The following is a 16,943-nucleotide window of genomic DNA, read 5'->3' as shown; positions in this document are numbered from 1 at the left end:
GGTAAACTAAAAACCAAAAGATAATTACATGTATCAATCATACATGGTATAATAACACTTTGATTATTCAAATAATTATGAAGTATTCTATCAATGAAAGAAACCTAAAAAATTCTCTACAAAAATTCTTTGATATTCTTAAATTCATATAAATCCTCATACATGACAGATATCTCACTACCATGATGAAAATACTCAGAATAAAACTTACAAGCCCAGGTATATTCGTTTGTGATCTACACATTTGAACTATCCATTATGATTACTGAGTAAAGTGTCAAGAAATAAAAGTTTATGATCATGCTAATATATCATGAATATAAATATCTTTTAATTATTAATTTACTTTGTTCAGGTAAATATTCTTTAATTATTAACAATCAGGTAAAAGTGTCATTTGCAAGATATATCCCATACATACAACTAAGGCATATGTATTAAACCTAATCATTGCCTTAGGTATGAAGGATGGAATTTTGATTTCAAAATCATCTTTAGTAATCTATAAATTTAAATATCTTTGTTATCAACAAGACTATATTGGTCCCACCAAAAGAAAATTATCAACATGTATGAGAGAGCACGGCAAGATATAATCAGTCCCTGATTTGAGTATACTTGAAGATGTATGCAAGTGTGATGCCGTTGTTCATTACAAACTGTTTCAGATCTTAGCCAGGGCCACTAATAAACAAAACTTTAAATAAAAGAGTTTACTCATTTATGTGCTGAGGCCTGAAATTAATGTTTCCAATTCAGTGAATACATTACAGTTGAAGCTATAAAATGGTGAACAATAAATGTTGTCAATAGTCTGAAATTAACAAGATTCAGTTAATGATATACAGTATATTATGAAAATCATTTGTAATCGAAGTACACTGATTTTCATATTCTAAACAGACAATTGACTAATTTATGCTGAAGAATATATCCTGACACTAGGACACACTTGTTAATTGTCTAATGACAGTTTTTGAAAGACATATAAACTTACAAAGTTTGTTAGTGGCAAAGAGCATCACTCAAAAGTAAAAATATAACAAACCATCACAGCTAACATCTACTACTGTCAACTTAAGAGTTTTGTTAGCTACAAACATTTAGAATATTTCAGTCAACTGATTTTATCAAATCTCACCTGTAGCCAAAGCAATTCAATAAACTGGATATTACCAGACATTATCAACAGCAGTTAGAGTACTTCATTCAGTTGTGAGTAATGAAAAAATTATATGGCAAGACTGCTCAGAATATGCAACAATATAAACTTGTTCAAAAAAGTATATGATTAGTATAGGTGACAAACCTATCTCCAAACAAACAATGACAATCAAACTTTTTGAAAAATATACACACTTAAGACATGAACTGCTTGTAGTTTATATTTTTAAAAACATCTGATTAATTTGCTAACAGATGATATAAAATGTATATTAAATATTTACTTTTTACATCAAGGTCTGTACAGGAAGTTAAGTTAAATCGATTCCTTTCAGCCAAGATGACAGGTCTCCTACACTACACCTGGGTCGATCTACCGACCATGCTGGAAGAGAATTGGTTTCCTTTGGCTGAACCAGGCATTCTGCAGCCTGACGGCCTGACAAGTAGGCTCCATGCACAGTTGAGTAAAAACTGGGATGAGTGGCTTCTCCAGCAAATAATACTGTAGGCTAAGAGAAATAAGTGCACACAGCTGTAACAATTAAAAACCATATGTACATATAGAACATACAGAATGAGTACTTAAAGCAAATAAAACACACAGATACTTGCTTTTTGCATGTTACACATACAAGTACACTTTCATTAAATATACAACATAACAGTGTGCCCCTTGTTACACATGACACACGTAAATACACGTTCCTGTTAACTAAACGACAAACTAGTTTATACTTATATTCAACATATAAAGACCACAGTCAGAGCTTTGTTATGCACAACAAAGACATTCTTGTTAAGTGTATAACCCATGTATGTGTACAACAAACATACATATACAGAAGTATGCATCTGCAAATATACATAAAAATGGATTAGTTACTTAAAATACACAAAGGCAGATACTAGTTGTACAGACAGCAATACAAACTTGTTGCACATAACACAAAGAAGTGTACCTTTTTTGATGATGAGACAATGAACTTTAAGGATGACTTGAACAGGTAAAGAAAATTCTAACCAGCTTGGCCTACCCACCAAATATAGTAAAGTAGAGCTTATAGTAATAATAAACAAAAATCACAATTCTCACATATAATACACACACAATGCCTTAGTACTGCACATGTACTCATGCATAAACCACTGATATGTACTGCTGTTCATACTCACAGTTTGTATTGGCTTGGATCAAGGCAAAGTTTGCTTAATTTAATTTATTGTCATTCTGTTGTTATTCAGTTGCAAATTCTCTTTGTTAAACTGAAGACAACCTAAAAAAGTCAAAACATTGTTCTGCACTTTATTTTAATTAAAATTTTAATTCCCATACCAGCCATCTTGAGAAAAGATTTTCACTTCAAGTAGGTTTCTCATAATCACAAATATTGTTATTCTGTTTCATACGATTCGAAACTTTGCAATTATCATTGTCATGTTTTTTTTATTCAGTGAAACTTTCTGCTTTCTCATGGTACTTAGACCTTTATTTCCTAGATTCGATGGTTACGTCTGTATAATGTTAGCCTTAGGCCTTCATATACATATTGAAAGGGGAACAGTGTTTCAACTGTGACAATCAACAATAAAAATTCTTGAGTTTAATTTTGTAAATATGATCATCTTAGTTCCTATCAAAATTCTGATAAGCAGGTGATATCATCATGTTAGCTTTATTGTTGTAAGCATGTGTACACGAAATTAATCTCATTAAATATTAATGTCAGCATTTGTTTTCATTGCAAATTCCCACCCATCCATGCAGTTCCACAGAAACAATGAACATTACACTATGTGGTAATGTAATTGAGCTGTAAATATTTCACTATGTTACAACATATAGCCTTTCATGCTCAGTTGAATTCCATATAAAATTTACATACATGAAGTAGCACAGAAGCACAGTTTGTCCATAATTGAGAGTTTAGTGACAAGAACAGAATTATTAGCCAATCACTAGAGCAAACTTTTCCTAACATTTTTAGCTTCATTTTGGTGAATTTTAACAACATTTCTCTCATAAAAACTACAATCTTTTTCTGACAAAAAAATGAAACAAAAGATACTTTTGTGGAATTCAAATTTTTGAGTTTATAGTAAGGGAATTTACTGATGATTTTGGTCAAGGATCAGAGTCAACATCATGTGTGTGGTGTGGGTATGGATACATGTACAGTAGACTGTGATACTGTTTTAAGTGAAGGTCTGGTACAGAGTGCGAATCGTTCATTAGACGACATAAGGGGTTTAAGTTGGTTGTCTGAGAAAGTTTTTAGCCTCTAACGACAGTTAAAATTAAGTGATGATAAGTACGCCATGTTATGCATAATGCATGTATACATTCTCATCAAACATAATGCATGTATACATTCTCATCAAACATAATGCATGTATACATTCTCATCAAACATAATGCCTGTATACATTCTCATCAAACATAATGCATGTATACATTCTCATTAAACATAATGCATGTATACATTCTCATTAAACATAATGCATGTATACATTCTCATCAAACATAATGCATGTATACATTCTCATCAAACATAATGCATGTATACATTCTCATCAAACATAATGCATGTATACATTCTCATCAAACATAATGCATGTATACATTCTCATCAAACATAATGCATGTATACATTCTCATCAAACATAATGCATGTATACATTCTCATCAAACATAATGCATGTATACATTCTCATCAAACATAATGCATGTATACATTCTCATCAAACATAATGCATGTCTCATAAACATAATGCATGTATCATCTCATCAAACATAATGCATGTATACATTCTCATCAAACATAATGCATGTATACATTCTCATCAAACATAATGCATGTATACATTCTCATCAAACATAATGCATGTATACATTCTCATCAAACATAATGCATGTATACATTCTCATCAAACATAATGCATGTATACATTCTCATCAAACATAATGCATGTATACATTCTCATTAAACATAATGCATGTATACATTCTCATTAAACATAATGCATGTATACATTCTCATTAAACATAATGCATGTATACATTCTCATTAAACATAATGCATGTATACATTCTCATTAAACATAATGCATGTATACATTCTCATTAAACATAATGCATGTATACATTCTCATTAAACATAATGCATGTATACATTCTCATTAAACATAATGCATGTATACATTCTCATTAAACATAATGCATGTATACATTCTCATTAAACATAATGCATGTATACATTCTTATTAAACATAATGCATGTATACATTCTCATTAAACATAATGCATGTATACATTCTCATTAAACATAATGCAAAATAGTACACCCTCCTAATACATAACACACATAAAGCACATCACTGTTACATACAACACACAAAAGAATTACATTGTTACAAATATCACACAGGGGTTATACATTTCCTGTATAAATACACAGTAATGCATTTTACAATAGAAGTAGACCCTAATGATGCATAATTAACAGCAATTTTATCAGTACAATTAATGCATAACAATACACTATTGTCACATATAGTACAGATGTTTATCATTTCTGCACAGAAAACAAGAGTTCTCCCACTTTAATCCAAATGTATAAGATTCCTGCAGTTACCAATCACAAGTAAATAGCTTATAACACAGTGGAACAAACTATTATTACACACTACACAGAACTATATCTCTTTTGCACATAACATACAGTAGTACATGCTTTTTTTAGATAACAAACACAAATCAAACAAACATTACACATAAATTGCAAAAGCACAAATTTTTTTAATGTAACATACGAGAACACATTCATGATAACATATAAAAATACCCACTGGTTATCAATTTATTACATGTAATATGAATTTTAATCAAGAACATGAAACAAAGGCTACAGATTATAACATACATAGTTTTCAAATGTTTAGATCTACATATCTATTCCATCATCCATCAAGGGCCATTGATTACAGAAATGAATGCTGCATGGAAGTAACTCATATTACACATGCTAGATGTGAATACACCTTAAATACATACCACATAATACATCCTTGCTTTGTATGAGATAAAGACAATATTCTTGTAACACACAACATGAAACAAAAGCATTTGTAATGCACAATACACTGGAATAAATCTCAATTTTGTGTAATTAATCTGAATGTAACAAATTAATTAGCCTAATTATTCTAATGTATTGTCCATATCTCTGCCTGCAAGATAAAATAAAGGGAATATATCAATGGCAATAGGCATCAAGAACAATGAGAACACAAGCTTAATGGGAGGAAGCATGAAAAATAAAGAAAGTAACATTATCCAGACAATCAAAGTTGAAGTAGATAAATTACTAGAGGTTGGATGGTTGGCACTTTATGGCACAAAGCAACCAAGTTATCTTAGCCAATTAACCAGTGAAAAAAAATTAAGGTAAAAATAATTAAAATTCGTAAAAAGTCATCATGTTAAAACAAAACAAAGTTCAATTTTTGAATAAAAAACTTAAATAGCATTAAAAAGGCCAACAGCCCTTAAAAAACTAAAAACATTTGTAAGGTGGACAGTGTCACCATTACCAATGACACTGTCCAGCGTAAAGGGTAAACCTATGGACAAAACATGTTGAAAATGGCGCCATCACTGAGAGTTGTAATGACAATATGACAGTAAAATGTAGATTATTGTCACCTGAGTGTCACACAGAACACACACTGGTGCATCAGTTCCAAATAAAAGCAAACAATATGTTAAAAAACTGTGACCAATGGGCAGTCTAGTCAGAAGTGCCTCATCTTCCTGATCCTTAAGGAAACAAGACAGTCAAAACCCAATAGAAGGTTTTATCTGGAACAGCTTTTTATCACTTGCTCACTCCGAGTCGATTTCCAATCGTGAAAAAACGAGACTTGAATAGAGAATCACAGTCCATGTACGGGACAGGCACAGCAGTGATAGCACCAGAGCAGACAGACTTAGCTGTGGTGTCCTTGAGCTTGTTCCTGCGAATACCAACATGGCCTGGTATCCAGAAGAACTGGATAGAAGTAGATGTTAAAAGAGAAATGGGCGAGTCAGTTTTGATTATTGGTGATAAAAGGGTAAGAACTTATGTAAAGCCATTCCAGGGCCAGTACAGAACTAAGTGAGTCAGTATAAATAGTGCAATTTGAGTACTGCTTAGTTTCTATGTGTTCCAGGGCAAGAGAAATGGCAAACAGTTTGGCAGTGAGCACAGAAACGGTAAAGGAGATTCTTTGTGCAACCATCAAACCACAACAAACCATGGCAGAGCCCACAGAGTCACCTGATTTCAAACCATTTGTACAAACAAAAATGGAAGGATTGTTCGAAAGATGTTCAGCAAATAGAAGATAGTTCTTCCAATTGGGAGTATCCACCTTTCTCAGATGACTCGAAGAAAGTTCACACATGAGGATGGTTACCCAGAGTAGAATGGGCTGACAAGTGGATAGAGCAATGTCATCTAAGGACAAAAACTCAATTTATCCAACTGCACCTGGATACAAAGATCAAAAGGAACAATGGCAGACTGTCTGTTCTGAAAAAGCAAGGTCCACTGAGGAAGGAAAACACATCCTCAGGTGGGATGCTGTGTTAAGAATTGAAGTTTCAAAACATACAGTAAAGATAGTTGCAAATGGTGGAGGTATAAAGGATGCTCATGAGACTGTGTGCAACACCTGACTGGGGAAATGCAGAAAGCCCCAGTGCAGAGCCAAAGTCCCTGATGATAAACAGGGTCCAGTATCTTCAAGAACAAGGTCATGGCAGAGCCATAGACCAGTGATCCATAGTCAATTTTCAATCAAAATAACTTAGAATCACCTGCCCATTAAAAAGACTTTTAAACAAAAATGGGCAAATGGCCACACATCCCATATGAGTGGTGGTCTCGTAAAATGCCATACTTCCATGTAGTATCATGAGCCTTTTCAAGGAAAAAGAATATTGATACAAAATATTGTTGTTTGAGAAAGGTTTCTCTGATTGACGTTTCAAGTTGAATCAGGTGGTCCATAGTAAAGCGCTGTAGACAGAATCCACACTGGGTGGGAAAGAGGAGGTTGTTTGATTCGAAGAACCAAATGAGATAAGCATTAACCATCCTTTTTAAGGTCTTACAAAGACAGCTTGTCAAAGCAATTGGATGGTAGTTTGAAGGAATCTTGGGATACTTCCAAGGCTTAGAGAAAGGTAGGTCAATAGCCTGGCACCAGGTATCAGGGAAAACATTCTACTGCCAGATCTAGTTAAAATCAATCAGACGAATAGCAAAAGAAGCAGGAGATAGATGGTGCAGCATGTCATAGTGTACATCATCAGGTCCAACTGATGTACTGCCAAATCAATGAAGGGCCAGTTTGAGTTACACCAGTGTAAAGGGGCAATTATAGTCAGAGAGACAATCAGCCTGAAGGGAAAAAGGTGATCCCTCTGCCTGAATCTTGATTGCTAAGAAGGTAGAGGACAAAGCCAAAGTGTTAGATATCTTACAAAATCTTTCACGAAGAGTATTAGCAATGTTCCAGGCATCAGCTACTACAAGGCCATCAGAGAGCAAGATTCAAATGGGGTGCAGAATTATAATGCCCACTGACCTATTAACCTTGTCCTATATGACTTTGGAATTTATGGTGGGAGAGATGCTGGTTGTGAAATTAAACCAAGATTCCTTCTGGCTTTGATGTCTTAGCTGCTGAACATGAGCATGGGGCTGCTGAAAAGTGATGCAGTTTGATAGTGTGGGATACCTACAGAAGGTAGCCCAGCCCATTTTTGAGACTTCCATGCTATGTGGCAGACAGGATTCCACCACAGATGAGAATACCATGGAAAACATGTCAAAGTTTTAGGAATACACTGAGCAGCTGCCTCTATAATACAGTCAGTCACTGCTGCTATGCAATCATCTATTGATGGCTTACAGATGATTGCAGGATCAAGTTCCATGAGAGTAATGAAAGAGGGTCAGTTGGCTTAATCAAGCTTCCACTGGGGCACATGAGTTGGGTGGCATCAAGCATAGCCAGTCTCTCAAAATAGTAGGAAAATGATCACTGCCTCAATGGTTCTTGTCAACCCTCCAAGAAAAAACAAAACATCAATAGCAGTAAACAATTGACTAGGTGCATGAAAATAAGTATAAGAACCAGTACTGAAGAGAGAAAGGTTATGATCTGAGAGCATACACTCCACTGGGTGACCCTTCCCATCAATATCAGTGCCTCCCTAGAGGGGATCATGCTCATTAAAGTCCTCCAGGATTAAAAAGGGAAACAGCAACTGTTGAAAGAGCACAAAAAACATCACATAACAGTGCACAATAGGTAATACCTATCAGTGGTACAGAGATACAAGTAGTATTTCTGAAAAAAAACTTATTGGTGGTACAGAGATATAAGTAGTATTTCTGAAGAAACTTATTGGTGGTACAGAGATATAAGTAGTATTTCTGAAGAAACTTATTGGTGGTACAGAGATAAAAGTAGCATTTCTGGAAAACCCTTTTCATAGAGGTTGAAACATGCATCTCACAGTTACAAATTTAATTGAAAAGAAATATCAAATTTAATATAGTTCAAGTCAAACTTCATATTCAAATGTTTAAAACTTGTAAACATTCTTGTTAATAATTAACAAAAATTGAAGGGAAGAAACATTACACTACCACTACAAACGGTAACTACAGTTTAAAATAATAAGCAAAACATTCTGCAATTCTTAAGGAGAAAATTTGTGCCAAGAAAGAACCTTCATTGAAATACTACTGCTCATGGTATGCACTTCAGACTGAAGATGTGTCACTCTTCTACTAGTGGAGAGCTGTGGTGTAATGATGACTGTGTTGATATGTGTACAGGTTGGAGTATCATTAATGGCTTCTGGCAAATACAAAATTCTTCTTCATAGTCATGTTATGCAATTTTTCATACTAGCAATAAGTTTTTTCTCTGCAAAGATCAGAAGCATTTCTCAATAAAATATTGTAAGGGTTTTTCATAGCCTAATTTGACACACAAACAAAATCTTACCTTTGCAAAATCAGGATCAGAATACAAAGGAGTTCCTAGTAGTTCTATATCTCGCTGTGTGCTACTTACACCAATAGATGTGTATGAACCACGTGTATAAGGTTGATTTTTCCATGATGTGCTGGATGGAAGACATACATACATAAAGTTTTATTTGATGTATCAAAGTAATTTCCTATTATCATCATCATCATACTCTTTCATTAAGTAAAGCATTTTAATTCTTCTCTCTCTGTTATTACTTTTTAATGTTTGAAACATTCTTATTTTGGAGAGGTACAAGAATATATTTGTTCCTTATATTTTGTATAAATATTATTTATTCTTCAGAGACTTTATTAAGTCAAAACAATTTACTTGGGTGTTTCTAGTATACTTTAAAATAATAATAAAAAAGAACAAAATTTCAGACATTTTATGAGAATGTGCTCTTGTAATCAAACTGTCACAATGTAAAGAATAGATTCACATCATAGGATCATATTCTGCTTCTGGTCTTTAATTCACTATTGTTCATACAAAATAATCTAAAAGAGTTTCTATACTTTACTTTTTTGGAATTTTTAGTTTTGAACTTGGCATGCACAACTCACCTATTTCCTTTAAAACTGCTGCTACAATAGTTTTCTTGAGAACAGTCAATATGTAAAACAGTTTAATAGCCAAACCACACCCATAAAATATTCAACACTTTTGACTTGAAAATAAAAAGGTAAAATTTAACAGACTGTAAAAATGCACTGCTAAAACAAATTAAATTCAAAATCCACAGTTACAAAAGAAACAAAAATAGAGTGTATTTAACCTTGTAAGTATGAAGTTGGCTGATTTGATAAACCTTAGAACTGTGAAACTACAGATGCTATAACTCTGTAATTACTACTTGGTGTATCTTTAAGAAATTTAGTACATTTTAGTATGCATTAAAAGTTTGTTGTACATTAAAAACTATGGTTTGTAACTCTTTAAACCCATAATTTTTTGCATAACATCCCAATTATCACCATATCACATGAAATGTAAGTTCATTTATAAATGGTGGATAACAATATAGTTTGAATCAGTTTTCAACCAGAGAGACTTAAGTGTTATCAGATGTTGTTATCTGATAGATAAATTGGGATTTTTGGTCTGATATGACAACATCTATTTAGATTTAAGGAGATAATGATGCATTTTTACTAAACATTTATCTTCAAATTTCTAAGGCCTGGGTGATTTTCAAATTAAGAATAAACATACTTCTTTTTCATCTTACAGTTTTTTTATTTGCATAACCTGAAGAATCTCCTAAATGAGCATCAAAAGATTTTGTTGGTAAATTTTAATGTGTTAAAAATTATTTCATAATCATAACTGTAGAGAAATTATCATCGTGGAATAAAAAAACAGAAAAATAAGAAATCAGTAATACCATTTTTTCTTCTCTAAAGACTGCAGCATTTATCAGAAAATTCTAAGTTAATTAACAGTTTCAACAATTAACCTTTTTACAGTTGTATTTCTTCATATTACTGATTTATTGCTCTACTTTCTAGTCAATGGATCAATAATTCTTACATCATAAGTAATAAATGATAGCAGGAGATTGTAAGGGTTTTAATATGTACATATAAGCTTGGACTCTTCTACACAGATGTCTGTGAGCTGTTGACGATATACTTGAACAATAAATGGACAACACACAATCTACTAGATTTAAAACAATATATTAAAAACAAGTACAATGTAAAAACAAAAATTCCATATGCTACATCTCGTAGGATTATAACAGTTATATCTAACGCTAAATAATTCTCTTTCTTTCCAAAAGTCCATTCAGTCTGATTAAATTACCCTGGAATCTACCTGAAAAAACAAATTAATTTTCTCTACATTTTTACCTTATTGTATAGTCTGTGATAGATTCACTTACGTTTCTCTGTGGATGGTATATCACAGTTGTGATAGATTCACTTACGTTTCTCTGTGGATGGTATATCACAGTTGCATAACTGAGTTCTTTCATCATACTCCACACAAATAGGTTAAATTACTTTATAAAACCATTTCACAAAGCAGATTATTACCATTATTTGCATTAAACTATGAAACTCATTTTAAAATATCACTGTTATGGTTAATCATTCACACACCAGTTAACATCACAATTTCTAACTTTTTCTAACAAAACTTTCACTTCACTTAAACTGCTCTTGCTCAATCACCAATAAACACCTTGTTCACTGCAGCCTCAAACTTTCCATAAACTATGTGGCACTATAATGAAACAAAATTCATTTCAAATAACGAGATAAATTCCGAAAAACTGAGTGACTTAGCATCAACAACACTACACAGTTGAACCGTACAACTCTTATAGAGCTATGCAGCCAAACTTGTTATAACTATTGCCTTTAAGATAATTACTTTTAACTCTCTTGTCATAAAAAGCAAGAAGCCACTAAATACTAAGTCACAAAATAAACTAAATAATAATGCTTAAACTAAACAGTCTTGTATATCCAACAGAGACTATTAGTTATTAGATACCTGTCTGAACCACAAAAAACTATCACTTTTTGTGTAACTACTGTGGAATTTCATTAACATGTTACAAGCCTTGATAAAACTTCTACTCCTATGCATATCTATGTGTAATTTGTCAGACTATGATATAACAAAAATAATGTTATAGTCCAGTTCCACAGGAGTGTTACAGGTCATTCCATGTCAAATCATCCAGGTTTTGAATTTTCCAGGTGAAGCCCTCAGAATGCCTTGAAAATATTCACATGTGCTCGTCTACCCATATAATGAAGAACTGCCAAAGATTAGATCAATATCTCTAATAGTTTCTGATTTACAGCCATGTAAAATTCAATTAATTTTCCTTTATTTTTGGCAAATTCATTTTTGGGCAAATTTTGCTGCTTAAAGCTACAAGAGTAATGGTGGTAGAAGGCTGAAATTTGCTACACTGACTGAATTAATCTCACAGAATTCAAAAATGGTTTCAAATCAAGTTTATCTCTCTGCACAATGAGGCTGTAAAATTACCTGAAAACCCAAAATTGTAAAAAAAAACATTGGCTTATTTAATAAGCCATAGCTCTAAGACTTAATATGATACACAGCTGAATTTTCTTTTCAAATTTGCTACAACATATCAGTTGATAAATCAGCAATTGTTGTAATTAAAAGTCTATTAGATCTCCTGTAAAAAAAATGTAGTTGCATGCAACTTTTTACGATTTAGCTAAAAATAACCCTACTTCAGGCCACAGTTTGACCATGTCACCAGTTATTCGGCCTTTTCAGATTTTTACAATATATTTTTACATCTCTGAATATGATCTACAAAAAAATCAGGATGGTGTTCAACCTACTTTTTGAGTTATAATTTTTTATATCATTATATCAGTATATCATTATACTTTCATTTTTCATGAAGTAAATGAAATGCACTGGAGGTGAGAAGTTATGTAGAGAGTCAGTTAAGTTTCTATAGTAATCATTTTTCTTACCAGAAAATGTATTTGAGTTGGATACTTATCTTTCTGCACTATAAAGACATAGAATCCCAAACTAAAGGTAATGGAGGAGTCAGTGCTAATCAATTATAAAGATGGAGTCCTTTCTGAAATAACAAAAGAAAAGGAAAGAAAGCTCTTAAGGTGTGACTTCCATAAGATAAAAGATTATGTGATTGAGTAACACCTAATAATGGGCTGCATCATTCTCAAGCAGAGAATAATCTTCACACACAGGTGTTCTTCTCTCATATCACTGTGATTGTAAAGCAGACGGCATCAGGAAAAAAATAGTGCTAGTGGTTAACATAAAGCAAAGGTGGATGGCATATTAGAATGTATATGGTGGCTAAGGCTTCAGGGTATTCATTCTTTATCAAATACCTCCATTTGATAGATACCTCCAAAAGATAGATGCTATAATGACAGATGGAGGAAGAAGGGCACTTCATCTGTGTCTAGACATATTCAACTATATGGACATATCCATTGCTTAGTAGATATTATGATGGGGATGCACTGTACAACACTTCCAGTTCTGAATTTTAAAAGATGTGGAGCCTTACACATCTCTTATTGATGGGAGGGTAGCATTGACAGAGGAGGTTTTCTTTATTGGCTGCGACAATGATTTGAGAAGTGGATCACTGTTATCAAGTACAATCATCTGGAATTTGGTCTGTACCAACAGATAGTGCACAGGTCACTTTGACCAAAGACAGCAAGTGTAAGCCAGATTAGAGGCATAATTACATCTGCTGCTATTTTTAAATTTTTTTGTTTTGATTGTAAAGGTGCAGAGGTGGGCCGGCCAATTACAAATATATGCCACTGAAGCCATCATACAGAAAACCCCATCTCAAATGTGGCTACTGAAATGTATCGAAGAACATCAAACATAGTAAAAAGTAGTGTTTAATTCCATACATTACACAAGTGTTTGTTTGTTGTTTTTTTCACTTCTTCTTGGTGTGTTTCACTTTGTTTTTTATGTCTATGAAATAAGTTGCATACAACAGGCAGAGTCTTGAAATGTTCAGAGACATAGGGAATGTAAAAGAACAGTGATGGAGCTAGAAATTAAAAATCAACAGGGAAAACTCACTACACTAGAAACTATAGGTGAAAAGGAGAATAATGAATGGAAGGAGACAAAAACCAGTTGTCATTTATTGGCACAAAACAACTGGGCTATCTACACTAAAGAACTGGTAAAAACTGCGAAATTGTTATAAAATGTAAAAATAAATAGAGTTAAAACTAAAAAATGTCAAAAATTCAGAAAAAAGATCTAAATAAAATTAAAAAGTTAATGGCTCAAAACTTTTAAAAGAAATCAAGATGGACAGTGTCACCACTGCCAATGATACCATCCTATGTTAGGGCTAAGTTCTTAGAAAACAAGGCTAAAATGGTACTGTTGCTCAGAATCACAAAGGTGGCATGACAATAACGTGAGCTGTTGTGACCTGAGTGTCTTTAAGTCCACAAATTAATGGATCAGTCACAGACAAAAGAAAACAATGGGTTAAAGAACTGTGACTAATGAGCAGCTTAGCTAGGACAACTTCTTCCTTCTAATCCTTATGGGAACATGATGGCCAAAGAACAACAGAAGGTTTGATATGGAATTGTATGAAGTTGTTCACTCCAATTTGACTTCAACTGCGCAAAGCCGAGTTTTCAATATAGGATCACAGCCCATATGCATGATACGCACAGCTGTGACAGCACCAAAACAGCAAATACAGATGGAGCTAGGTATCCAGAAATACTGGATATTAATGGAATAGAAAAACAAATTGGCCAGCCATTGTTGCATATAGACAAGAATAGGGTAAGAACTATTGTGAAGTGATTCAAGGGCCAGTAGAGAGCTGAGAAAGTCAGTGTAAATAGTACAATCAGCATACTGCACAGATTCTACATAATCCAGTGCAAAAGAAATGGCATATGACTCAAAAGTGAACACAGAAACTGTAGAGAGGATCCTCCAAGCAACTATCAAGCCAGAGGAAACCATAGCAGAGCTTACACAATCACCTGATTTTGAACTGTCCATATAAACAGGAACAGAAAGATTGTTCAAAAGACGTTCAGTAAAAGAAGATGCTTTGAATTGGGAGTAACAGCCTTTTGCACTTGACTTAAGAAAATGTCACATCAAGGGATGGTAACAGGCCATAGAGGAATGGGTTGATCATTCAGGGCAGCAACATCATCTAATGCCACATCCAATTCCTCCAGTTGTACCTTGATAGAAAAGCCAAAAGAAAAAACTGCAGATTGTCTTTTCTGAAAAAGTTCCAACCAAAAAGTAAGAAATGCACAGCTGCAGGTGGGATGCTGTGGTAAGAACTAAAGTTTGGTAGCATACTGTAAAGAAAGTTGCAAACAGCATAGGTAAATAGGATGTTCACAGGACTTGATTACAAACTAGGGCTTGAAAAAGTGCAGAAAGCCTCCATGGAGACCTAAAACTCCAGAGGTGAGTGAGGTCTAGCATCTTCAAAATCTAGATCCTAATAGAACCATAAACCAGAGATCTATAGTCCAGTTTGAATTGAATAAGGGCATAAAAAATCCTGAACACAGAACACTGATCCTCTCCAGAAGAGGTGGAAGAGAGGACATAGGTGATCTTCAGTGCTCTAGTACACTTGACACATAGCTGCTTTATGTGAAGAATGAAAGTAAGCTCATGTTCAAAGATAAGCCCCACAAAATTTGCCTTAGAAACCACTATAAAAACAATATCACCAAGACAGAGCTTAGGATCAAGATATAGACCATATCAGTGGCAAAATGGAAAGTAAATAATTTGGAAAAAGGTCAAATATTTGCTGTGGTCCACTTCAACAAACAATTGAGGGCAGTTTGAAGCTGCCATTGAATAAACCCCCGATGAAAAGCTAGTTTGAGCAGTGTAAAGGGGGCAATTATAGTCATATAGGCAAATGGCCTAAAAGGAAAGGCAATTACTCACATCATACTTGATGGCCAATAACGCAGAGAAAGACAAGAAAAAAGTTTTGCTGAGCTTAGTGGCAATGTTATATATATCATCAACTTCCTAGCCATTGAATGGAGAGCACGATCGAAAGAAGATGGGAAGAATACCTCTCACTGACCTTCTGAATCTTGTTCCATAGGGCTGTGTAACTAGTGGTGAATGTATTCCAAGATTCCTCTCAGATCTAATGTCTGATCTGCCAAGCATGGGAACAGGCCTGCTGGAAAGCAGTATGATTCAGAATCAGGGGCATAGATTTTTTACACCTGATGGGGGATGATTTTTGCAACCACTAATGTGGACTGTTCAATTTGCAAATTGGTAATCTCTAATTACGTAAACCTGAAAGCTGTAAACATGCAGTCACAGAGTAATCTTGTTGCCACAATACTTGCATGTATACTTAGGCCTACTGACTGATACTTGAACAATGGCTTAGATCGAAAAGCTTAGAAGCATGCCTGTATTAAAGCTGTACATTTCAGCTACTGAAAAAGCCTACATCTAGGCCTAATTATGTAATTCAATTGGTAAGAACACGAGAATTACAAAAACAAACACAATTTGTAGGCCTGTGATGCAATAAAACATTTCAACAGACTAAACTGTAGGGGGAAATGATTGTATGCACCCCAGGATCCCCTGTTCAGAACAGTGGGATACATAAAAAAGGCATTCCAGGCCCATTTCTGAGCCTTTTGCACCTCTGGCAGGCCAGAAACCACCATAGAGAAGGATACTATGGAAAACTGTCAAGGTTTTATACATTGAATGAACAGCTACTTCAACATTGGAATCAGTTACTGCTTCTGTAGAGTCATTAGCAGCTGGTAGACTAACAACAGCAGGATTTAGTACTGAGAAAGAAAGGTGATAGAGAAACAGTCAGCCTAGTTCAACTTCTACCACGGCACTCAGGTTTGGTGGCAGACCGTTACCAATCTTCTTCAAAATGATCTTACCCCATGAGTCACTGTCAACCCACAAAGAAAAGGGAAAAATGAGGGGCACCAGATATATAGATTAATGGCAGTAAAAGATTGACTGGGTGCATGAACCAGTATTGAAGAGAGAATGTTTTGATCTAAGAACATATGCTCTATGAGAAAAAACACCCTTCCACAATCAGTGTTGGTACAACCCAAGGAAACACAGATGACTATGGCATCCAAGGATATATTGAA

At 34.0% G+C, this 16,943-nt stretch overlaps 1 protein-coding gene across 7 annotated transcripts in view; it reads right to left on the bottom strand.

The window, feature by feature from the left end:
• LOC143253634 (peroxisomal N(1)-acetyl-spermine/spermidine oxidase-like) overlaps positions 1–16,943 on the bottom strand; it is a 105,854-nt gene that overhangs the window by 29,351 nt on the left and 59,560 nt on the right. For all 7 annotated transcript variants that reach the window (XR_013029743.1, XR_013029744.1, XM_076507800.1 and 4 more), the window contains 2 exons: positions 9,235–9,355; positions 1,449–1,676 (listed from right to left, as the gene is read on the bottom strand). Coding sequence is in view for 5 of the 7 variants with exons in the window: in XM_076507800.1 (XP_076363915.1) it covers positions 1,476–1,676; positions 9,235–9,355 (322 nt within the window). In the remaining 2 variants the exon portion in view is untranslated. The remainder of the gene's footprint in view (positions 1–1,448; positions 1,677–9,234; positions 9,356–16,943) is intronic.

This window comes from Tachypleus tridentatus, chromosome 6 (assembly GCF_004210375.1).
Source record: "Tachypleus tridentatus isolate NWPU-2018 chromosome 6, ASM421037v1, whole genome shotgun sequence".
Lineage (NCBI taxonomy): Eukaryota > Metazoa > Arthropoda > Merostomata > Xiphosura > Limulidae > Tachypleus > Tachypleus tridentatus.
This window is presented reverse-complemented; position numbering and strand designations above follow the sequence as displayed.